Below are 26,891 nucleotides of genomic sequence, written 5' to 3'. Positions count from 1 at the left end.
AATTTGTTTAAGATTATTGCACAGATTGGTGTATTGTAAATTTCTTAGTAAGCTAACCTACCTATCTCACATAGGAGAAAAGAGAAAGGCAGTTTAACTTAATACATGAGTTGTGTTGCATAGCAACATGACTTAATTATATTGACAACACTTTGAAAAGACATAATTCAGATTTTAAAAAGGGGAGATAACAGGATTAGAAGATACTAGAAGAGTGTAAGGAGCTTAAAAATTTTTTTTTAGCAAAGCATGTCAGAAAATCAGGAATCAATTACAAAAACAAGCTAATTAACATTCATGTGCTATGCTGTGCTTAGTCGCTCAGTCGTGTCTGACTCTTTGCGACCCCATGGACTGTATCAGCTCCTCTGTTAATGGGGATTCTCCAGGCAAGAGTACTGGAGTGGGTTGCCATGCCCTCCTCCAGGAGATCTTCCCAACCCAGGGATCGAACCCAGGTCTCCTGCGTTGCAGGCTGATTCTTTACTGTCTGAGCCACCAGGGAAGCCCAAAAATACTGGAATGGGTAGCCTATTCCTTCTCTAGGGGATCTTCCCAACCCAGGAATCGAACGGGGTCTCTTGCATTCCAAGTGGATTCTTAACTGATTCTACCAGAAAAGCCCAGTTAACATTCATGAAGAAAGTGAAAATGTTAGTCGCTCAGTCATGTCTGACTCTCTGCAACCCCATGGACTATAGACCACTAGGCTCCTCTGTCCCTGGGATTCTCCAGGCAAGAATACTGGAGTGAGCTGCCATTCCCTTCTCCAGGGGATCTTCCCAACCCAGGGATTGAACCTAGGTCTCCAGCAATGCGGGTAGATTCTTTACTGTCTGGGTGTAACATTCATGCCTACACCCAAATGTCAGTTCATGATACATCTATAATAAAATTTTGAAAGTGTCTGTATTCAGTATTTTTATAATCTATGTTATAATTTAACACAATAAACGCACATGCCTACTTTTCAAGCCCAGGCTTGTGATGAGCTGCCCAGGCTGCCAAGTCACAAACCTTGGGTACCTAAAAAACTGAATCACCATACTAATCAAGATAAGGACAGCTTTAAACAGCCTTGAAAGTTTACTGAGACCCTGAGAAAATGTGCAAGAAAAAGAACCTAGCATAAAGGTTATACAGGGGGGTCATTAGCTATACCAGGAGTTGTCAAATATATTATGTAAAAGGCCAAATAATATGCATTTTAGGTTTTGTGGGTCACAGAAGTTCTTATCACAGATCCCACTGCCTATGGAATTTTATGAATTTAAATACTTATGAAAATAAACATTAGAAGGAAAAAAGGGAAAAGACAGAGTAAGCCTCTCTCCTACCACAACAAATTCCAAAAGGTGCTCAGAGTCTGTGGTCTACATTTCCTTTGTCATCAATGGGCCAACCTCTTAGTACGTGAAAACTACTAATGTTTGTTAAATTGCACTTAGCCAACTCCTCCAATGTTTTTATCCATTAGCAGGAATGGAGAAGTCTCTCTTTCTCAGGAGAAACTCAACAGCAGCAAGACCTGGGTTGCAACTGCGGTCCCACAACTTTGACAATTTACTTTACCTTTTCCTGCCAGTTTCTTCATTTATAAAAGAAGTAGAAAAACAGTGTCTGTATCTGGTTTTTAAAAGAACTTTAAATGAGAAAATTCATGCAAACTGCTAGCACAATGCGTGGCACACTATAAACCTTCAATATATTAGTCATTATTATTGTTAAAACAAAGTATACAGTCTTCTGAAAAAATCACAAATACTAAACTTAAATATCTTACTTGTAAGTGATATTAAATCCAGTCAAGTTATAAGCAGCATCACTAAAAAAATGCAGCAGGGCATAACCTGATGTGGCAACAACCTCTGGGACAGTCTCATTGCCGTCTCTCTCAGGAACAATGAGGCCGCTGAAATGAAAACACATGTCTTATAAAGGGAAGTACGAGCAGAGACACATTATATGGTGATGGACACAAGTTCAACCGGATTTCACTTTTATAATTTGAAAAGTCACTTCTAGGAAGAAAGGTAAATTCCTATGATAAACACACAGGAACAGATCTGAATCTTTTGCTGGGCTCTCCTCTATTCTAGGGTGTATTTCTAATGAGATTTGAAATCAGTGACCCTATTCTTTTTTTAGTAAAATTTTTTATAATATTCCTCTGAAAAACTGAGTAAACCTCTACAATCACAGAATATAACAAACTTTATTAGCTGATGGATACTAAACATATACCACGAAAGACGTGAAAAGTAAAAATAGAAATAAAAGTCTGATATACAAACACCCATAATCCCAATACTATTAGCATTCTGATGTATTTTATTTGCCTAACTGATGCCATATTACACCTTATATTCTATTCTTCTAAGTAACAGTCCATAGTCTTTCTACATCTCTAACTCCCTCAGAGCTTTTAGAACCTTACTCTGAGCTCAACACACAATAGTATCTGTTGGGTCTTTGTAAAGAGAAAGAACTACTGAGTCTAAGGGTCTAAATGACGGTTTTAAAGCTCTCAATCCATATACCAACTTGCTTTCCAGAAGAGAGATGCTGACTTGAAATCCCACCAAGACACCTCATCCTGACAACAAGGAGGATTCAGTTCAGTTCAGTTGCACAGTCATGTCCAACTCTTTGCGACCCCATGAACCGCAGCACGCCAGGCCTCCCTGTCCATCACCAACTCCTGGAATCCACCCAAACCCACATCCATCAAGTCGGTGATGCCATGCAACTATCTCATCCTCTGTCGTCTCCTTCTCCTCCTGTCCTCAACCTTTCCCAGCATCAGGGTCTTTTCCAATGAGTCAGCTCTTCGCATCAAGTGGCCAAAGTATTGGAGTTTCACCAGGACTGATCTTTAGGATGGACTGGTTGGATCTCCTTGCAGTCCAAGGGACTCTCAATCAAGAGTCTTCTCCAACACCACAGTTTAAAAGCATCAATTCTTCAGCGCTCAGCTTTCTTCACAGTCCAACTCTTACATCCAGATATGACCACTGGAAAAACCATAGCCTTGACTAGACGGACCTTTGTTGGCAAAGTAATGTCTCTGCTTTTTAATATGCTGTCCAGGTTGGTCATAACTTTCCTTCCAAGGAGTAAGCGTCTTTTAATTTCATGGCTACATTCACCATCTACGGTGATTTTGGAGGCCAAAAAAATAAAGTCTGACACTGTTTCCCCATCTATTTGCCATGAAGTGATGGGACCGGATGCCATGATCTTAGTTTTCTGAATGTTGAGCTTTAAGCCAACTTTTTCTCTCTCCTCTTTCACTTTCATCAAGAGGCTTTTTAGTTCCTCTTCACTTTCTGCCCTAAGGGTGGTGTCATCTGCATATTTAGCTTGGCTAGTTTAATATAAGAAAGTGATCTTTTTAACTACGGTTTTGAGCTTCTCTTATGCTCCTGAGTTTGACTCTTCCTATGTTTACTTTCCACCTTTTGCTTTTCTTCATATGCTCGTATCTTTTGCCCAGTTACCATTCAGTACCACCATAATCTCATTCAGAAAAAGCCTAACTCCTTATCAGGCCCTGTGTAATCTGTTACACACACACAACCCCATCCCATGAACAAACATCTCATCTATTACAGATGGTCCCTGACTTATGGATGGTTCGATTTAAAATCTTTTGACTATAATTTTTTGACTTACAATGGTACAAAAGGAACTCATTTTCAGTAGAAACTGTTCTTAGAATTTTGAATTTTGACTTTCTCCCAGGCTAGTGATATGCTATATTATACTCTTTCATGGTGCTAGGCACCGGCACAGAGCTGCAGCCCTCAGTCAGCCACATGATCACAACGGTAAACAACTACTCTGTACCCAGACAACCATTCTGCTTATCACTTTCAGTACCGTATCAATAAATTACATGAGATAGTCAACATTAATTATAAAATAGGCTTTGTGTTAGATGACTTTCCCAACTACAGGCTAATATAAGTGTTCTTAGCACATTTAAAGTGGGCGAGGCTAAGCTATGTTGTTCAGTAGGTGAGATGTATTAAATGTAGTAAAATATTTTCATCCTAGGATGGGTTTATCAGGATGTAATCCCATTATAAGCTAAAGAAGATCTGTACTTTCTTCTTTTCGCTCGCTCAACCCCAGACATGCTGGCTTCTTTTCTTTCCTAGAGCACACATTTTGGGGCCTATAACTGTCTTAAATGCTCATTCATTATGACCTAACAATTCTATTTCTTAATAGAAGAAACACTTGCTCATGTACACAAAGACAAATACATAAGAATCCTCACTATAGCACTACTCAGAATGAGAACAGGTTGAAACCACATAAATGGTCATTCAGGAGCTGGATGAATGAGTCATTACATACGTGGAGGTCTCTAGGACTAACAAGGCACTCATCAAGCCATTCTGATGAGTAGGAAAAAAAAAAACAAGCATTAAGACAACAGGCCTAGTGTATGTGTACATTTACGTGTATTTAATAAGTGCGTATAAAAATGAATGGAAGAGCATATAAGCAGGGTGTGAGGAGGAAAAAGGGATAGGATGTTTATTCAACAAGTTTTTAATATGAAGGCAGAACTCTAGGAACCCAATGACCCTGAAGGTGCTCTGCTGCTGCTACTGCTGCTAAGTCGCTTCAGTCGTGTCCGACTCTGTGCGACCCCATCGACAGCAGCCCACCAGGCTCCCCCATCCCTGGGACTCTCCAGGCAAGAACACTGGAGTGGGTTGCCATTTCCTTCTCCAATGCACGAAAGTGAAAAGTGAAAGTGAAGTTGCTCAGTCGTGTCCGGCTCTGTGCGACCCCATGGACTGCAGCCTACCAGGCTCCTCCGCCCATGGGATTTTCTAGGCAAGAGTACTGGAGTGGGTTGCCATTGCCTTCTCTGAAGGTGCTCTAGGGGTTGCAAAATAGTGAAGCATTTTCTACTATGTATTCAACTGACAAATACTAAGTACTTACTACAAGAAAGCCGCTGTTCTAGGTACAGTGAAGACGTCTCTGCCCTTACTGGAGTTCACCTCTCAGAGAAAGAATAAATAAGCCTAGATAATCAGTCCCCTACGCCTGGCCCACAGGTGTGTATACATAATGTCAGGCAGAAGTAAAGGCTATAAATGGAAATAAAACAGTAGAAGAACAGAAAGTGCTACTTTAGAAAGGGCATTTAGGGAACGACTCTGGAAGAATTGACATTTGATCACAGACCTAAATGAAGGTTTCAACCATCACCATGCTTTCATCAGTTTTATACCCCAGAACTCTAAAACACTGAGGGATAAGTACTTGAACGAGTAGGATCACCCAGAAAAAGGCAAGTCAAAAGCAACCTTGGCATAACAAACACTGGCACAGGAAAAGACTGGGGGCTTCAGTCACAAGTTGGACACTCTCTGTTATTCTAGTATGAATTTTAAGATCACAGAGATGTGAACTCTGATTCTTGTTCCAAAAGCCTAGGCATGTTATTAACATCTCTGAGCCTTAGCTTCCTCAAAAGCACAATGAAAGAAATTCTATCTACCTCACAACCAAGTAATGAGAATCAAACTGTTAAAGCAAATGAAGTGTTTAAATAGTGTCTCACACTAGTAGGTGCCCAGTAAGAGGTGGCTTCTAGTACTTATTATTTATATGGTGGGGACATGTATAGAACAAATGACTGAATGGGTAGCGGGAGAAAGGATGGAGAGCCACAGACGAGAGGGACTAGATGACCACACTGCTGAAGGGGATCAGGTTCCCTACTGTCAGAGAGACTCAGGCATTTGCTTCTTTTCACTTCAACAACTTGAAACTGTGACAGTTTCGGAATGTGCTTTCTCCCAGTGTGAAAATAAAATTGATTTATGACCAAAAAATAGGGGCTTCCCTGATAGCTCAGTTGGTAAAGAATCCGCCTGCAATGCAGGAGACCCCAGTTCAATTCCTGGGTCAGGAAGATCTCCTGGAGAAGGGATAGGCTACCCACCCCAGTATTCCTGGGCTTCCCTTGTGGCTCAGCTGATAAAGAATCCACCTGCAATGTGGGAGACATGGGTTCGATCCCTGGGTTGGGAAAATCCCCTGGAGAAAGGAAAGGCTACCCACTCCAATATTCTGGCCTGGAGAATTCCATGGACTATACAGCAAAGAACTGGACGTGACTGAGCAACTTTCACTTTCATGACAAAAATAAACTTACAGAAAAAAGGAATACAAACATCAACCCAGTGTGCAAGGCAATAGAAAGTGTGTGGGTGAGAAAGTGATGGTGCAGGTGGGCCATTCAACTGTGACCCAGAGCTGCCTCCACCTCCCTGTCCCCTGCCCCTAGGCAGGTGAATAAACGCAGACTCAGGTTAGGCTGCAGCCAGCAGTTCAACTTGAGAATCAAGAACTGCTTGCCCTGGGGTTCTTCATAATCTTATATTTTAAACACAGAGTATCACTGTTCAGAACCATTTTTGAAAATCGCTGAACTAAAGATAGTCTTAATTCAACATAACTGTCCCAGACAGACACGGACTCTCTAAACACACCTAGGGCACAACCTGACTTTGCCAACTACACTGTGTAAGTTTACTAGTAATCCTCAGTTGTTGTTTTTCTTTTTAAAAAATATTTATTAGTTTATTTCTTTTGCTGTGTCAGGTCTTCGTTGCTGCACTTTGGCTCTTTGTTGTGGCGCACGGGCTTCTTTCTAGTTGTGGTGTGCAGGCTTAGTTGCCCCGAGGCATGTGAGATTTTAGTCTCCTGACCAGGGATCAAACCCACGTCCCCTGCATTGGAAGGCAGATTCTTAACCACTGGACCCCCAGGGAAGTCCCAGTAATCCTCAGTCTGACACATCCGTCTGCTTGTAAAACACTACACTCAAGGACAGGCAGATGTGGAAGGTAAACCAGATTCTTAAAGTCAGGGATAGGAGCCAGGGGATGGGGCCAGACAACATCTATACTTCCGACTGGTGAAGGAAGATCTACAGTCACAAAAGAGATTTGACTTGCCACAGTCTGACCATGATTTCAACACGGTGTTGGACACAAAGACTGATTTCCCACTTTCACAAGACTTCCTCTAACAGCTCTTCATCACAGTCTAAATAACTGCCTCATCAATATTTGACTTTCTTAAAAACAAAAACAAAAACTTCTAAAAGGAATAAGAATGTTCTCAGAGAGGAAAACTATTCTCCCTGCTGCATCACCACTACCACCTCTGCATCTCCTTCCCAAAAGATATGAGCAGAGCTGGCAGGTGTTCCACACAGGTGCTATGCTTTCACATTTGTCAATGTGAATGCACCACAAAATCATAATGTTGTACAACTGGATGAGAGTTGCTCCAGTGGTTCTCAAACTTGCCGAGCAGTGGAACTCTGTTAAACAAACTTTATTCAGAACTTCAACATATAAAAGATAAACGTAATCAACCAGTTCAGTATCCAACTCAACTTGACGGTTTGGAATGCACCCAGTGAAAACACAGTACACCACCTTCTGTTCAGGCTTCAGAAGCTGAGGAGCAGAGCACTTAAATGACCTGTTCAGACTCATGAAGAGATCTGGGCAGAACTCAGATTAGAAGTCCACATCTTCTGAATCCTGTGTGGCTCTCCTTTTCTTTATTTGGCTGAACAATCTGCCTCCAAGCTCACTCTGTTCTGGTCCCCACAGCACATTACACTGGTTTGATTCCTCTACCCAAAGTCCTCCTGACCCAACGGCACTCCTCAGTATCCCATCTTTGTGAAAGTGCCTTATGACTAACAGTTATTTTCACATTCTTCGGTATATCAGTGCTTCAAGAGTCTGTGTTTCAGGGAAATTTCAATTATTAAACATACATTGCCTCACTATGATTTTAGAAGATGCACACTCAAATATGTCATAAGTTAAATTTTAACACAATCAATAATTAATTTATACCTGTCAGTAAATAAACTATTTTTTTAATAGAAACTTAAAAATCCTCCTGTTGTCTGTACATTTACTTTGGCTTCTCTCAAAAGTTAATGACTAAAACAGTTATACCCTTCTGTTTATTTGTTGCTGCTACTGGTTCACATGTCTGCTCATTAAATACACAGTCAGGTGAACTATATGGTTATGCAAACCCACTTGGCAAATGTTCCCACAGAGCTACTGGCAAGCTCATTCAAAGTGCCTGGCACACAGAAGGGACTCCATGAATTTTAATTAACAAATGCAGTTACCAAGTGAACCTTCAACATGTTCAACATATACTATTATCATGACAGCATCATACTATAGATACAATAGTTTTTGTGCCTGTGTTAAAGTTTGGTGTGCTTCTTGCTATAATACGAGGTATGAGTCAAATTCTGGGATAAATACAGATAGTCCAACATGTGGCCAATCCTCAATGGCACCCCACTCCAGTACTTTTGCCTGGAAAATCCCATGGACGGAGGAGCCTGGTGGGCTGCAGTCCATGGGGTCGCTAGGAGTCGGACACAACTGAGCGACTTCACTTTCACTTTTCACTTCCATGCATTGGAGAAGGAAATGGCAACCCACTCCAGTGTTCTTGCCTGGAGAATCCCAGGGACGGGGAAGCCTGGTGGGCTGCCGTCGATGGGGTCGCACAGAGTAGGACACAACTGAAGTGACTTAGCAGCAGCAGCATAGCCTATCCACCCTGTTCTTTGGTCCTCTAAGTGAATCTCTGAAACCCAGAAAATGACCTTGGTTCTCAGTTCAAAGATATATTGGAGAGATTTCTAAGCCAAAGGGAGCAGAGAAATACAAGGGTACATTAGTCCTCTGACCTCATCTGTTCTTTGCCTTCTCTTGTTTGGCTTCTCGCCTTCTGTTATCTCCTCATTCATATGAGACATCAACCAGCCCCATGTGAGGAATACAAAAAATATTGTTAAATTGATTTCTTTTAAAGTCAGGGAACTAAAATATTTGAGGGGAAGAAATCAAGAAAGTCAGCTGTAGATGAAAAACTGACAACTATGACTCTCTGGTGCTGCTGCTGCTAAGTTGCTTTAGTCGTGTCCGACTCTGTGCGACCCCATAGACGGCAGCCCACCAGGCTCCTCCATCCCTGGGATTCTCCAGGCAAGAACACTGGAGTGGGTTGCCATTTCCTTCTCCAATGCATGAAAGTGAAAAGTGAAAGTGAAGTCGCTCAGTTGTGTCTGACTCCTCTCGACCCCATGAACAGCAGCCTACCAGGCTCCTCCGTCCATGGGATTTTCCAGGCAAGAGCACTGGAGTGGGGTGCCACTGCCTTCTCCATGACTCTCTAAGGATATGCATTTCAGAAAACATATTTTCAAAATCCTCTGTAGAGTAAAAGGAAGAAAACTAGACCAGTTTTGAATTCACATGTGGTCAAAAATATGATAAATAACACAGCTATTGACTGTCGATAAAAAGTAAAATGCCAAAACAATTCAGAATACCCCATATATTTGGTGTTAAACTGTTTAACTATACACACAAAATATACTTTTTGAAAAAAAAAAAATCACAACACATAACTGGAATGCTTCTCATTCTCCACAGATAACCACTGCTCATTTATGTATATTCTTCCAGAACTTTTTCCTCACCCATGTTAAGGTATTTACATAATTACACATCACACATACACACAACTACATATGAATACAACAAATAATTCCTGAATGCTTATGCAATGAGGAACACAACAAGGATCAAAATGAACATGATTCCTGATTTAATTTTTTAACAGAAATATTATTAGTCAATATATTACAAAACATTTTCAGATGTATACTTCACCACCACCACAAGAAGTAGGTAAACTTGATACTACTATCACAGTTTTATAGATCAGGAAACTAAAAAGAGAGTATTTTGCCCCCCAAAGTTACCCAGCAGTTACAGGCAACAAAGTCAGGACTAGCACACAACCAACAGGACTCCATACTAGCACTCTTTCCATGAAAACGTTTCAAGTGATAAAAAGGTGAATCCAGTGAGAATACAGTCTAGGAGATACATGAATTCAGAAATCAAATAATGGTTAACTATTATTTATATGACTGAGCTTACCTAAAGGCAGCAACTAGGGGTGCATAAATTGAGTCCCCGTCATAAACGTATAAATGGTCCCAACTACACTCTGTAGCAAAATGATTGAAACGAAGTCTCATTATTCTATTTGGCCTGAAAAGAACAGAAAAAAGTAATTTATACTAATCATCATCAGTCCCAAACATTTGAGAAAAAAACAGTTTTTTAAAGAATCTATAGAGAAAAGAAATTAAGCACTCCTTCACTTGTCAAAGATTTCCTTAGTACTTTCTATGTGCAAAAGATCACCAAACATGCAATGGTAAACAAAATATACACGGTCTATGCATCTTGGACCTTACAGTCACCATTCTTTACCAATTCATTAGCCCTTCTTAGTCAACTTCAGACTCCATACTACCTCATTTCACAAACATACCTGCCGATCCTCTAAACTCATCTGCCCCTCTGCCTTTTCATGGAACTCCCTGGAAAATCCTCAATCTAGAGAAAAAAGTTTATCTGCTTTGATCTAGACTGAATCTAGAGGAAAAAAGCCATGCTGGAAAAAGTCACACCACTGGGTAGGCTGGTTCCAGTACTGGTGCTCTGATTCTGCCAGCCGTCCTCCTAATTAACTTTCAAGTACTATTTCAAACCACTCAGTCCCATCTACCTGCTTATGCTCAGCACACAGACAAAATTTTCTCAAATTCCTGTTTTCCAAAATAGGTACACACCTATCTACTTTTCCTTCTATCTCTGAAATATTTAAGATCTCCCTCTCTTCTGAAACTCCACACCCACACTTAAATCTCTTTAAGTATCACATATCTTATAAAAAACAAAACAAAAAAACTTCAAATCCCAACTCTCCTTCCAGCTACTAATGTACCTGTCCCTTTCTCCTCTGAAATGCCATGGAAGACTTTGCTTTTCTCAAATTCTTCACATCCCACTCTTCATTCTCCAACCTGGCTTTAGCACAAACACTCTATTCAAAAAGTTTTTGGTACTATCAACACCATCTATATCTTGGTGATTTCTAAGTATAAGTCTCCAGCCTGAATCTTTTGACTACTTCATATTTTGTGTCTAACTAACATCCCTAATCAAACATCTAAATAAATACATTAACAAGTTAACTTACATGGTGATGAATACTGCAAAGAAATTAAAGGAATGTGATGTATTAATAGTAGTACAACAAGTGGTGGGGAAATACTCCAGAAAGTTTTGGAAAAGATTAAAATAGTGAGAGGTAAGCCATGTGAAAAGTTGAAAGAGACAATGTTTCAGACAGAGAGAACAACAGTCTTAAAGTCTTAGACTTAAGAAGTTGATGTGTCCAAGCAACATGAAGAAAATCAGCATGTGTGAAACAGCAAACAGAAGAGGCCACGAGATAAGAAGTGAGTGAGAAGTGCGCAAGGGACAAAGGTAAAAACTGGAGCTGGAGGCCAATTTCAAGGCTTTTACAGTGGCCCAGGAGAAAAGAGGATGGTTGGTGGTTCTTACAGTAACTGTAGAGTTGAAAACAAAAGGGAAAGCATGGGTCCTACTACTAATGGAAAGAAAGGTACCTGCTGACTGGTAACACCTGCCATGGAACTGTTAGGTTAGCGAGAAATAAACTTCTATAGATTAAATCACTAAAAATAATAATGAATAAATAAGCTAACCAAACAAATAAAAAGGGCTATCCAAATCTCCTGCCTTCCCTGCTACCTATTCAAGCGAAATTTTCTTTACATTCTTCAACCATAATAAAATATTCTAGCTATCACAATCAAAAATATACAAATTTCTGGTATGTACAATTCATCTGCAAATCAACACAAATTTTAAAATTAACACTGAAGATTAAGAAAAAAATTTTTTTGTTGTTGTTCAGTCGCTAAGTCGTGTCTGACTCTTTGTGATCCAATGGACTGCAGCACACCAGGCTCCTCTGTCCTCCACTATCTCCCAGAGTTTGCTCAAATTCATGTCCATTAAGTCAGTGATAAGAGAAGGAAACGGCAACCCACTCCAGTATTTTTGCTTGGAGAATCCCATGGACAGAGGAGCCTGGCGGGCCATGGTCCATGGGGTCACAGAGAGTCGGACACGACTGAAGTGACTGAGCACGCAAGTCGGTGATGCTTTCTAACCATCTCATCCTTTGCCATCCCCTTCTCATTTTGCCTTCAATCTTTCCCAGCATCAGGGTCTTTTCCAATGAGTTGGCTCTTCACATCACATGGGCAAAGTATTGGAGCTTCAGCTAATCAAATTCACTTGTGAAAGAAAAGTTTATCAAATAAAAAATATTTTAAGTTGATACAGACTGTTAATTTTACTTGTTGGAAAAGTAATCTCACAACGAGCTCTATCTTAAAAAAGAAAAAAAAGTCATTATTACTTACTGTCCTTCAATGAGCCATGTGCATTTTGTTTTATATTTATAATTTCCAGGTCCATCTGTTATAAATCCAGAAGATCCAGTTAGTCTGTAATTAAATAAAGTTCAAACTCGTCAAAATTTAATGTATTAATAATATCCTTATTAATTCTCAATACAATCCAAGTGGGTACACTGATACATATTATGGCCAAAAGAAAATGACTGGATAGTTATTTCATTCAGATTACACAAATCTGGATGAAACAAAATCTAGTCATATACTTAAGAAAAGGGGATACAAACATATGAAAACCAAAAGGAATGAACAAAAACACCAAAATTTTTCCAGCTACGATGGGAAAATCACATTTTGCACTATAAAAATGGCCACAAGAAGTTACTTATAAGTTGGTTTTTAAAAAATAAGGCCACACAGTTACCATTACCAAAAAAATGTGCTAATACAATAAACATGCTGTGGCCAGCATAATTGTGATGGGCAAGCACATCAATCCACAACATCCAACAGCTGAAGTGGCAATCCACTGCATTCCATTAGCAGTATACATCAGCACCTACTCCCCACACACATGCCAAGCTTGGAAGTTTATCAGTATTTTTAGGTCTTGCCAATGATAGGGACATCCTAGTACCTCATTAATATTTTTACTGGTACTAATGCTAACATATGTGTTTTTTCTTATATGTTTTGATCATCTGCATTTTCTCCTTTGCAAATTAAGATTCCATATTCTTTACCTATTTTGCTACCAAGTTGTTGTTGTTGTTGTTGTTGTTGTTGTTGTTGTTCAGTCACTAAGTTGTGACCGACTCTTTGCAACACCAGGAACTGCAGAATGCCAGGCTTCTCTGTCCTTCACTATCTCCTGAGTTTGCTCAAACTCATGTCCATTGAGCCAATGATACCACCCAATCATCTCATACTCTGTCACCCCCTTTTCCTCTTACCCTCAATCTTTCCCAGCATCAAGGTCTTTTCCAATGAATTCACTCCTTGCATCACATTTAAGAGCTCTTTTTATATCAAGGAGCTCCCATTTGTATGGTAAATGTACTATAAATATATTTCCTCAGTTTATTTTTTCTTTATACTTTGTGTCTACTATCTTTTGCTATATAGAAAATTTTAATATATAAGAAGGATGCTATCTTTCCTAATAGCTGTTTCCAGATCACTTTTCCTCCCTATTTCATCAACAATGTCAGCTTTTCTGAAACAGATGCTCTCTTCTGGATCTGCCTTCCTTACTTTCTGAGTCACCTACTGACACACCAATTACTCCTCTTCACCTACTCAAAATATCAGCATCTATTTCACTAACCCACTCAACCATAATAAAGATGTTCCGCCCAAAGCCCAGCAACTCCGTATTTTAAACTTCACCATTAACAATCTTTTCCTCTACCCTACTTTAGTTACCAACTCTTTTCAGACCTGCTGTTAGGAGTAAAAGCTCTACCGCCAAAATCTCCATTTAAGGTGACCTACACTCTGATGACCATTTCTGCTTTCTCTAGTTCATTTAGCCTAGCTCCCCTTCTCTAGTGAGTCTCCAGCCCCAGAGACCACAATCCACAAACTCTTCATGTTCGTCACTCATACATTCCACTTTGCAACTTACCTAGTTATGATTCCTGGGTCCATCACAAATATCATCCCCTGAAAATCCCTCGACGTCTTCGCATTCTCTCTCTTGCTGTACTTGCCTGATATAAATGTCTCTGTGTCTTATTCCCCAACATCCATCCCATTCCCAAAATGTCAGTCTAAGCCAATCATGACTTCCTGTGCCCTCGTGCCAGTTAGAAATGTGTATCAGTTAAGTTCTAATGTAATTCACAGAAAAACCTAAAAAGTAATGACTTTAACCAAGATATAAAGCCCAAACGTAAGCAACCCAGAGCACATAAAGCATTTCTATGATCATTAGGGACCTTCTATCTTGTTGCTCTTGTCCTCCTTAACATGTGCTTCCACCTCATAATCCAAGATGGCTGCACAAACTCCAGTTATCATCTTATTCTACCCAGCAGGAAGGAGTTGCAAGGAAACAAGGTACATACCCCCTTTCCTCTAAGTCAAAAATGACCATTCAACTTACCCCCTAGCCAAAACTTAGACATACCTAAATGTACAGGGAGGCTGAGAAATAGAGCCATTATCCCAGATGACCATGTATATACTCAGTGAAAAATCAGGACTCTTTATTGAAGAGGAGAAAGGCTATTATTTGGGTCACAGCATGTAATCTAATCTTAGGTGTGAGGGGAAGTCTGATGGAAGGCTTCTAGGAAATATTTCCTCATTCCTACGAAAGATAGTGTGGTAGACAGGAAGCTATGCCACCTAGACCTCCTCTTCAAGAAAAGACTTGTTGCCAGCTGCAGAAGCGATTGTGGTCCACAGACAGCATCCAGATGTCAGTTCCATCAGGAGTTGCCTTACCTCAGGCTATGCCCTTCCAAGTACAGTCCATCCTAGAATGGATATAAAGGCTGGGCATTTTTCAATTTAACACAGGACAACTCTGGCAAGCAATCATTACTCCAGAGCTCTCTTTTGTCAGGCCTGCATTGAAACTCAACTTCTTCCTTTGCCCAGTTCTGCTTCCTGCCCCTTCCTCACCTAGATGTTATACCTAACTTGTACTTCAAATTTCATCTCAGCAAATGCTTTTAAGAAACCCAACCTGTGACAAAAATCCTGAGAACAGCCTTCTTCCACTGGACTTTGCTGTGTTTGGATTTTAATTTAGTCATCATGCCATGAGCCAGAACACAAAGCCAGCACCAAGGGTGACAAATCAAAGGTGAGTGCAAAAGTCCCTGAAGAATCGTACAAAACAACCACAGAGACCACCCCAATTTTATAGGTAAATAAATTTCCCACTAGCTCAGTTTTGTGGTATTCTACTATACTTTCCTCTTAAGAGTTTCTACAGACTTCACATGAACTTGTTAAGCTATTTGCAAATATACATCACTTTTGGAAAAAGATTATTTTATTTTAAATATTTACTTTGTATCTTTAAACATACATTTACATAATTTTACAGATAATGAATAGATGTGATCAGACAGGCTTTTTAGGGTCAACTAAAGGACAATTCTTTTTCTTTCTTTACTGCCCTCTCCAGGTACTTCCCCCTTCTCCCCACCAAGATAAACATTTAACCACCTCGCAAGCATTCTTATTTTTCTTCATACCTACAAGTTCCCGACAAGAATGTCCCTGATGAGTAGCCTCTGATGGTTCTTTTAAATCAGTTTTAGTTATACAAATTATTATTACACTAATCTTCTTATATCGTCCTCTTCTTCATTCAACAAAACTTTGTGGGAAATGCTCCAAAATATTGGGAACTGGTTTAATTCATGTAGCATAAATTCTACCCTACAATATATCATTTTTTTCTGCCTTTCTCCGACTTTCTCATTTTGTTTTCAGTTGGTTGGCAGTATGTACACTGCTGCAGTAAATATCCCTATAATGTGACCTTACTTGTGCTTTTATTTCTAAGGAAATAATCTTAGGAGGAGGACTATCAGACCAAAAGAAATATGAATTTTAATTGTTGACCAGGCTGCAAATTATTCTCAAAAGACTATAACAATTCACATTTGCACCAATGATAAATGAAAATATTCTATTCTCTACATCTCTTCTGTATTAGGTGTTCTTGTTTCCTTTAAATTTTACTAGTTTTTAATTCAAAATTCCCTGTATTCTAGTAAATGGCCTGCAACTGGTTACTGAAAACATAAAGAAATTTGAAAGGGGAAGGCCAGGAATATTAACCTAAAATTTCAGGTCTAATTTTTCAGTATAATTAGTGGTCTAGGTATGGACTCTGGTACTTCCCATGTCTTCACCAGCAGCAACACAAAAGCATCAAACTGAAACACAGACATTTTAACAACACAAGACCAGAAACTTAAAAGAATTAACTCCTTGCTATTACTAATTTTCCCATTTAAGAATACATAGAGGGCAATTCTGCGATGGAAATGAATACAGGGAAAATAGGGGAATCCTCTATAGGAGGCAGGTTTCAAAGGAATAATCTTGTAACTTGTAAACCATATCTAACAGTTTGCAACCCCATGGACTACAGCTTGCCAGGCTTCTCTGTCCATGGGATTTCCCAGGCAAGAATACTGGAGTGGATTGTCATTTCCTTCTCCAGGGGATCTTCCTGACCCAGGGATCAAAACTCCATCTCCTGAATTGCAGGCAGATTCTTTACTGCTGAATCACAAGGGAAACCCCATCTTGTAACTATTTCTAACTTACTTGTATTATTATTACCAGACAATATAACATGTAAAACCTCAACTTTTTTCATCTGTTAAAAATTTTCTTGGGACTTTCCTGGTAGTCCAATGGTTAAGAATCTGCCTTCTAACACGGAGGATGTGGGTTTGATCCTTGGTCGGGGAACTAAGATCCCACATGCCATGAGACAACTAAGCCCCCAGGCCGCAACCACTGAGCCCAGGCACTCTTGAGCCCATGCACAACAAGAGAAGGCCACACATGCTGCAACTAGAGAAAGCCAGAGCACCAAAGCAAAGACCTGTGCAGCCCAAAGTGAATAATACCATGTTCATCTTTCCAAGGGGAATCTTACACTCCAGAAAGACATTACTTAACAAAGTTGGGACTACTTAGGAAATGTTCCTGGGCCTACATGTTTATTAAAACTAGTTGAATTAATCTCTTAAAAAAGAGGAAATGGTTTTCTTTATGGTCAAGTACCTTGAATATTAATAAACTTTGATCAAATTTCCTTGGATATTTGAAAAAGAAATCTATTGTAGCAATGTATACTTATGTATGTGTTGTTGCTGTTTAGTCACTAAGTCATGTTCGACTCTTTTGAGACCCCATGGACTACAGGCCGCCAGGCTCCTCTGTCCAGGGGATTTCCCACGCAAGGATACTGGAATGGGTTGCCATTTCCTTCTCCAGGAAATCTTCCCGACCTACGGATCGAACCCATGTCTTCTGCATTGGCAGGTGGATGCTTTACCACTGAGCCACCAGGGAAGCCCGTATTTATATATACACAAACATAATTAAGTTTACTCAATGCACTATTCCTTTTATATTTTTATAAAAATATCTACCAAATCTAATTCAGATGAATGTATACTGAAATGAGGTACCATGACTGCTCCATCACTGACATTTCTCATTTTTTTTTTTGCTTTCTGTATTTATTTAGCCATACAAGCTTACAACTATGAGACCTTCATTAATTATGCCTAATAACTCATTTAACTTATTTGATACTCAAATTCCACTTTGTCTATAACTACTGATTTTTCTTCATTTTCCTGGGCCTTAAAATATTTACTCAACTCCTTATTTTTTATATTTCTTTATATTGCATTGACCAAAAAGTTTGTTTAGTTTTTTCCATAAGATGGCTCTGATAGTGCTCAGTTGTCTTTAATTTCATTCAAAACAACTGTGTAGGACTGTATTGTGACAACTGTAATACCAGTGTGCATTTTTTTAAAAAGGCAGAAAAATCAGTGAATTTTTGTGTAGCAATTTTAATATTGAAGATGGAAGGAAAAAAAGCAACACTCTCAGCATATTATGCTTTATTATTTCAAGAAAGGTAAAAATGCAAGTGAAATGCAAAAAAAGATTTGTATAATGTCTGGGAAAGGTGCTGTGACTGACAGAATGTACTAAAAGTGGTTCACAAAGTTTCATGTTGAAGATTTCTGGCTGGATGATACTTCACAGTCATGTAGACCAGTTGAAGCTGACAGCAATCAAATTGAAAACATCAGCATCATACCACATGGGAGACAGTCGACTCAAAATACACAAATCAAGTGCTGAAAAGCATTTGCACCAGCTTTGTTATGTTAATCGTTTTGATGTCTGGGTTCCACATAAGTGAAAAAAACCTTCCTAACTGTATTTTTGTATTCAGTTCTCTACTGAAATTTAACAAAAACATTCCATTTTTAAAACAGATTGTAATGGGCACTGAAAAGTGGATATTGAACAATAATGTAGAACAGAAGAGATCATGGGACATGTGAAATGAACCACCTCAAACCACACCAAAGGCCAGTCTCCATCCAAAAAAGATGATGCTGTGTATATGGTGGGATTAAAAGGGAGTCCTCTATTATGAGTTCCTTCCGGAAAACCAAACAATTAATTCTAACAAGTACCATTCCCAATTAGACCAACTGAAAGCAGCACTCGACGAAAAGTATCTGGAATCAGTCAACAGAAAATGCATAATCTCCCATCAGGACAATATATGGCCGCATGTTTCTCTGATGAAAAGGCAAAAACTGTTACAGCTTGGCTGGGAAGTTCTGAATCATCCAGGTATTCACTGGAGATTGCACCTTCAGATATCCATTTATTTCAGTCTTTACAAAATTCTCTTAATGGAAAAAAAATCTCAATTCCCTGGAAGATTGTAAAAGGCACATGAAACAATTCTTTGCTCAAAATGAATAAGTTTTAGAAATATGAATGGGCCTGAAAAATGGCAGAAGGTAGTGGAGTGAAATGGTGAATACATTGTTCAATAAAGTTCTTAGTGAAAATGAAAAATGTGTTCTACTTTTACTTAAAAATTGAAGGACTTTTTTGGCCAACTCAATAAAATTTTCAAAAATTTATTTCTTCTTTTCAATTTGTAAATTTTTTTTAAAAAATTATTTTATATTGGAGTATAATTGATTATAGTTATAGTACAGTCATTATGTTATTTTCAGTTGTACAACAAAGTGATGCAGTTATATGTACATGAGTCTATTCTTTTCAAATTCTTTTCCATTTAGGTTATTATAGTATTGAATAGAGGCTTCCCTGGTGGCTCAGACAACAAAGAATCTGCTTGCAATGTGGGAGACCTGGGTTCAATCCCTGGGTTGGGAAGATCCCCTGGAAGTGGGCATGACAACCCACTCCAGTATTTTTGCCTGGAGAATCCCCATGAACAGAGAAGCCTGGTGGGCTACAATCCATGGGGTCGCAAAAAATCAGACATGACTCAGTGACTAAGCACTAGTATTGAATAGAATTCCCTGTGCTATGCAGTAGGTCCTTGTTGGTTATCTATTTTAAATATGGAAGTGTACATACATGTCAGTCACAAACTTCCAATCTATTCCTCCCCTCTATCTCCTGGTAACTATAAATTCATTCTCTAAGTCTGTGATCCTGTTTCTATTTTGTAAATAAGTTCATGTATCATTTCTTTAGGTCCCAAAACTAAAGGATATGGTATACTTGTCTTTCTCTGACTGACTTCACTTACTATGATAATATCTAGGTCCATCCATGTTGTTGCAAAAGGCATTATTTCCTCCTTTTTATGGCTGAGTAATATTCCACTGGATATATGCACCACATCTTCTTTATCCATTTCTCTGTCAGTGGACATTTAGGCTGCTTCCACATCTTGGGTGTTGTACATAGTGCTGCAGTGAACACTGGGGTGCATGTATCTTTTTGAATTACAGTTTTATCCAGATATATATATGCCCAGGAGTGGGACTGCTGGATCCTATGGTAGTTACATTTTTAGTTTTTTAAGGAACCTCCATACCATTCTTCCTAATAGTTGCACCAATTTACACTGCCAAATGGTGTAGGAGGGTTCCATTTTCTCCACCCCTCCTCCAGCATTTACTGTCTGTAGACTACTTGATGATGGTCATTCTGACAAGGGTGAAGTGATACCTCATTGTGGTTCTGATTTGCATTTCTCTAATAATTAGTGATGTTGAGCATCTTTTCACGTGCTTCTTGGTCACCTGTATGTCTTCTCTGGAAAAATCTCTATTTAGGTCTTCTACCTATTTTTTGATTTTACTTTTTTTTTATTGTGCCACCAGAGCTGTATGTAAATTGTGAAGACTAATGTCCTGTCAGTTGCATGGTTTGCAAATATTTTCTCCCATTCTATGGGTTGTCTTTTTGTTTTATGCTTTCTTTTGCTCTACAAAAGCTTTTGAATTTAATTAGATCCTACTGGTTTATTTTTGTTTTTATTGCCATTATTCTAAGAGATGAATCAAAAAAGATACTGCTACAAAAAATAGATAATCCTGCAATTTATGTAAAAGAGTTCTGCCTATATTTTCCTCTTAGGAGTTTTATAGTGTCTGGTCTTACATTTAGGTCTTTAATCTATTTTTAGTTTATTTTTGTGTACGGTGTTAAAGAATGTTCTGATTTCATTATTTTTACATGTAGTTAGCCACTTTTCCCAGGACTATTTTTAAAGAAATTGTCTTTTCTCCACTGTATAATCTTGCCTCCTTTGTTGTAGACTAACTGACCACGGGTGCATGGGTTTATTTCTGGGCGTTCAATCCTGTTCTACTGATTTGTATTTCTGCTTTTGTGCTAGTACCATACACTGTGCTGACTGTAGCTCTCTAGTATAGCCTGAAGTCAGGGAGTCTGATTCATCTGGCTCCATTTTCCTTTCTCAAGACTGCTTTGGCTATTTAGGGTCTTTTATGTCTCTACAAAAATTTTAAGACTTTTTTGTTCTAGTTCTGTGAAAAATGCCATTAGTAATTTGATAGGGACTACACTGAATCTGTAGACTGCCCTGGGTAGTACAGTCATTTTTACAATATCAATTCTTCCAATTCAAGAGCATCTTTCCATGTTTGTGTCATCTTAGCTTTCTTTCTTCACTGTCTTAAAGTTCTTGGAGTACACATCTTTTGCCTCTTTATCTAAGTTTATTCCTAGGTATTTTATTCGTTTTGATGCAACAGTAAATGGAATGTTTCTTTACATTCTCTTTTTAATTTTTTATTGTTGCTGCTAAGTCGCTTCAGTCGTGTCCGACTCTGTGCGACTCCACAGACAGCAGCCCACCAGGCTCCCCCGTCCCTGGGACTCTCCAGGCAAGAACACTGGAGTGGGTTGCCATTTCCTTCTCCAATGCATGAAAGTAAAAAGTGAAAGTGAGGTCGCTCAGTCGTGTCTGACTCTTCGTGACCCCATGGACTGCAGCCCACCAGGCTCCTCCGTCCATGGGATTTTCCAGGCAAGAGTACTGGAGTGGGGTGCCATTGCCTTCTCCGTTTTCATTGTTAGTGTATTGAAATACTATTACTCTTGTATTCTGCAATTTTACTAAATTCATTGATGAGCTCTAGTAGTTTTCTGGTAGCAGTTTTAGGATTTTCTATGTACAGTATCATGTCATCTGCAAACAGTGACATAATTATATTACTTATTTTTCAATCTGGATTCCTTTTTTCTTCTCTGATTGCCATGCCTAGACTTCCAAAACTACACTGAATAATAGTAATGAGAGTGGACACCTTTGTCTTCTTCCTGATCTTAGATGAAATGCTTCTCATTTTTCACCACTGAGAATCATGTTTGCTGTGGGTTTGGCATATACGGCCTTTATTATGTTTGTTCAGATAGGTTCCCTCTATGCCCACATCATGGGTGTTGAATTTTGTCAAAAGCTTTCCTGCATCTATTAAGATGATTTTTATTCTTCAATTTGTTAATGTGGTGTATCATAGGATTAAGTTGTGTATACTGAAGAGTCCTTGCATCTCTGGAATAAATCTCACTTGATAGTGGTGTATGATCCTTTTAATATACTGTTGGATATGGTTTGCTAGTAATATTTTCTTGAGTTTTGCATCTATGTTCACCAGTGACATTGGCCTGCAATTTTCTTTTTTGTGATATCTTTGTCTGCTTTTAATATCAGGGTGATGATGGTCTCATAGAATGAATCTGGGAGTGTCCCTTCCTGGGTGGTTTTTGGCAATAGTTTGAGGATAGATGTTAACTCTTCTCTAAATGTTTGATATAATTTGCCTGTGAAGCCATCTGGTCCTAGACTTTTGTTTGCTGGAAGATTTTTTAATCACAGTTTCCATTTGAGTATTTGTGATTGGTCTATTCATATTTTCCGTTTCTTCCAGGTTCAGTCTTGGAAGATTAAACCTTCCTAAGAATGTGTCCATTTCTTCTAGACTGCCCATTTTATTGGCATAGAGTTGCTTATAATAGTCTCTTATGATCTTGTATAATTTTTTGGTGTCTATTGTAACTTCTTTTCCATTTCTAATTTTATGGATTTGAGTCCTCTCCCTCTTTTTCTTGATGAGTCTGCCTAAGGGTTTATTTTTGTTTACCTTTTAAAGAAGCAACTTTTAGTTTCATTGATCTTTTCTATTGTTTTAATCATCTCCATTACATTTATTTCTGCTCTGATCTTCATGATTTCTTTCCTTCTACTAACTTTGGGTTTTGTTTGTTCTTCATTCTCTAGTTGCTTTAGGTGTAAGGTTAGGTTGTTTATTTGAGGGTTTTTTTTGTTTCCTAAGATTGTTTAAGTATAAACTTCCTTCTTAGCACTGCTTTTGCTGCATCCCACAGGTTTGGGGTCACCCTGCTTTCATTTTCACCTGTCTCTCAGTAATTTTTGATTTCCTCAGTGATCCACTGCTGTTTTAGTAGCATACTGCTTAGCCTCCATGTGTTTGTGTTTTTTCATTTTTTTATTGTAGTTGATTTCTAATTTCATAGTGTTGCAGTCAGAAATGATGCTTGATATGATTTCAATTTTCTTAAATTTATCAAGGCTCACTTTGAGGCCTAGTATGTGATCAATCCTGGCGAATGTTCCATGTGCGCTTGAGATGAATTTGTATTATGCTGCTTTTGGATGGAATGCTCTACAAATATTAAGTTTAATGTGTCATTTAAGGCCTTTGTTTCCTTACTGCTCTGTGAATGAGCTGTCTGTTGATGAAAGTGGGGTGTTAAAGCCCCCCCACTATTACTGTGTTACTGTCAATTTCTCCTTTTATGGCTGTTAGTATTTGCCTTATATATTGAGGTGCTCCTATGTTGAGTGCATAAATATTAACGACTGTTACATCTTCCTTTTGGACTGACCCTTTGATCATTGTGTAGTGTCCGTGTCTGTTGCAACACTCTTTACTTTAAAGTCTATTTTGTCTGATACAACTATTGCTTATCCAATTTTGATTTCCATTTGCATGGAATACATTTTTCTATCCCCTTTTGGTCTGTATGTGTCATTAGATCTGAGGTGGGACTCTTGTCGACAGCATATATATATATAGGTCTAGTTTTTGTATCCATTCAGTCAAGTTACATCAATTTATGTCCTTTGGTTGGAATACTTACTCCGTTTACATTTAAGGTATATAATATATATGTTCTTACTGGCATTTGGTTAACTGTTTTGGATTTGTTTTTCTAGGTGCTTTTCTTTCCTTTCTCTTTTGTTCACTTCTCTTGTTATTTGATCACTAACTTTAATGTTGTGTTTAGATTGCTTATTTTTTTTCTGTATCTATTGAGATTTTTGGTTTCTGGTTACCATGAGGTTTTCAAATAGCAGTCTATATATAACCAAGATTGCTGTAAGTTGGAAATGCATTTGTGCTCTCCTCTTCTTAGAACTGCTGATTTTGACGTATTTGTGTGTGGATGATTTCTTACCATCACTAATCACTTTATCTTTTTTTATTTTTGTATGTTTATCTTTAATAGTGAGTTTTTCCTTTGTAATTTTCCAGTTTCTACTTATGGCCTTCTCTTTACTGCCTAGAGAAATTCCTTTAGCATTTGCTGCAAAACTTGTTATGGTGGTGCTGATTTCTCTTAGCTTTTGTTTGTCTGTAAAGCTTTTGATTTCTCTGTCAAATCTAAATGAGAGCCTTGCTGGGAGGAATAGTCTTAGTTGCAAATTCTTCCTTTTCATCACTTGAAATATATTGTGCCACTCCCTTCTGGCCTGCAGAGTTTCTGCTGAAAAATCAGCTGATAGTCTTATAGAAATTCCCTTGTATGTTATGTTGCTTGTTGTTGCTTCCCCTTGTTGCTTTTAATATTTTTTGTTTTAAATTTTGTCAATTTGATTACTATGTGTCTCAGTGTATTCTTCCTTGGATTTATTTGACCTAAGCCTCTCTCTGTGCTTCCTGGACTTAAATGACAGTTTCTCTTCCCATGTTAGGAAAATTTTCAGCTATTATCTATTCAAATATTTTCTTGGGTACTTTCTCTTTCTCTCTCTTCTCTTTCTAGGACCCTTATAATGAGAATGTTGGTACTTTCAATGTTGTCCCAGAGATCTCTTAAAGACTGTCCTCAGTTCTTCTTATTCTTTTTTTTAATTCTGATCCATGGCAGTGACTTCCACCATTCCATCTTCCAGCTCACTCATCCATTCTTCTGCCTCCGTTATTCTGATATTTATTCCATCTACTGCATTTTTTCATTTCAGTTACTGTATTATTCATCTGTTTGTTTTTTAGTTCTTCTGCTGCTGCTAAGTCGCCTCAGTCATGTCCAATTCTGTGAGACCCCATAGTCAGCAGCCCACCAGGCTCCGCCGTCCCGGGGATTCTCCAGGCAAGAACACTGGAGTGGGTTGCCATTTCCTTCTCCAATGCATGAAAGTAAAAAGTGAAAGTGAAGTCGCTCAATCGTATCCGCTTCTTAGCAACCCCATGGACTGCAGCCTACCAGGCTCCTCCATCCATGGGATTTTCCAGGCAAGAGCACTGGAGTGGGGTGCCATTAGTTCTTCTAGGCCCTCATTAAACATTTCTGTATCTTCTCCACCTGTGCCTCCATTCTTTTCCTCAAGATCTTGGATCATTTTTACTATCATTACTCTGAATGCTTTTTCAAGGAGACTGCCTATCTCCACTTCATTTAGTTGTTCTTCTGGGGTTTTAACTTGGTCCTTCATCTGGGACATATTCCTCTGTTGTCTCATTTTGTCTAACTTCCTGTGACTGTGGTTTCCATTTGATAAACTGCAGGGTTCTAGTTGCAGCTTCTGTTTTCTGCCTTCTGGAAGATGAGGCTGTCTAAGAGTCTTGTGCCAGCTTCCTGGTGAAAGTACCAGCTGAAAGTGTACCTGCTCAGTGGTGGGTGGAGCTGGGTCTTGTCCATCTGGTGGGCAAGGCCATGTCAGAGCATGTGTTTATTGGGGAGCTACTTACTCAGTAAGACTTAAAGCAAACAATCTGCTGATGGGTGGGACTATGTTCCCTCCCTGTTGGTTGTCTGGCCTGAGGCATCCCAGCCCCAGAGGCAACAAGCTGTTGGGTGGGGCCAAGTCTGGTGAGAAAATGGCAACCTCCAAGATGGCTCACACCAATGAGGGCTACCCAGGACTGCTGCCACCAGTGTCCCTGTCCTCACAGTGAGCCACAACCACCCCCTCCACCTCCACAGGAGATCCTCCAATACTAGCAGGTAAGTTTGATCCAGTCTCTTATGAGACCACTACTTTTTCCCCTGGGTCTTGGTGCACACAAGACCCTATCTACACCCTCTAAGACTAGAGTTTTAGTTTTCCCCACTCCTGTGAAATTTGAGTGATCAAACACTGCTGACCTTCAAAGCTACATTCTCTGGGGACTCCTCCTCCTGTTGCCAGACGTCCAGGCTGGGGAGCCTAATGTGGGGCTCAGAACTTTCATTCCTCTGGGAGAACTTTTGTGGGTATAATTATTTTCTACGTTGTGGGTTGCCCACCCCGTGTGTATGCGATTTGATTTTGTCTTGATTGCATCCATCCTACCATCATGTTCTGGTTCCTTCTTTGTCTCTGGATGTAGGATACCTTTTTTTGGTAGGTTCCAGTATTCTTTTGTTTGTGGGTGTTCAGCCCTTAGTTATGTTTTCGGTGTTTCCATCAGAAGGTGTGAGCTCACATACTTCTACTCTGCCACAGGCACACCTGAGGCCAAACTGAGGTCAAGGGTAGAGAGTAAAAGTTTGTTTCTATTAAACAGAATGTGCTTAGGTTTTATTTCTCAACCTAGTCTAACAGTTTCACAATATAGCCTATTCACATTTAGCATGAGGACAATTATATTGATTTGATTCCTTCCAACCAAAATTTTAAATCAACCTTAATAAGGATTAGTTTATATAGAATAAAATGTAATCATCAAATATGTACAATATGGTAAGTCTTGACAAATTTATACACACATAAAATCCCCCAAACAAGATATAAAATAGTTCTATCATCCCCTCAATGTTCCCTCAGACCTCCTTGCAGGTAATCGCTCTCAACACTGATCTTGTTTCTATCACTGTAGACTAGTTTGACAGAACTTGATTTAATGAAATCATACCAAGACACTTTTATGCCTTGCTTTTTTTGATCAGCATGTTTCCAAGTACTGTGTGTATCAATATTTTGTTCTTTCCTACTGCTGGGTAGCATTCTGTTGTATGAATATTTAGACTACAACATGTCTATCTATTTTCCTGTTGATAGACACCTGGATTATGTAGTTATAGATGCTTATGAACAAAGCTGCTAAAAATACTTGTGTACAAGCCTTTGTGTGGACATTTCTCTAGGATAAATATATACTAAAAACGGGAATCACCAGATCGAAGTATAGATACACACCTAAATTTAAAGAAACTGCCAAAGTGTCTC

The 26,891-nt window shown here is 38.9% G+C and overlaps 1 protein-coding gene across 2 annotated transcripts in view; it reads right to left on the bottom strand.

The window, feature by feature from the left end:
• ATRN (attractin) overlaps positions 1 to 26,891 on the bottom strand; it is a 187,981-nt gene that overhangs the window by 117,227 nt on the left and 43,863 nt on the right. For both annotated transcript variants that reach the window (XM_006072902.4, XM_006072903.4), the window contains exons 2-4: positions 12,407 to 12,490; positions 10,038 to 10,151; positions 1,784 to 1,912 (exon numbers count right to left, since the gene is read on the bottom strand). In XM_006072902.4, the coding sequence (XP_006072964.3) occupies positions 1,784 to 1,912; positions 10,038 to 10,151; positions 12,407 to 12,490 (327 nt within the window). The remainder of the gene's footprint in view (positions 1 to 1,783; positions 1,913 to 10,037; positions 10,152 to 12,406; positions 12,491 to 26,891) is intronic.

Source organism: Bubalus bubalis, chromosome 14, assembly GCF_019923935.1.
Source record: "Bubalus bubalis isolate 160015118507 breed Murrah chromosome 14, NDDB_SH_1, whole genome shotgun sequence".
Lineage (NCBI taxonomy): Eukaryota > Metazoa > Chordata > Mammalia > Artiodactyla > Bovidae > Bubalus > Bubalus bubalis.
The sequence above is the reverse complement of the archived record's forward strand: the minus strand, read 5'-3'. Positions and strand labels throughout refer to the sequence as shown.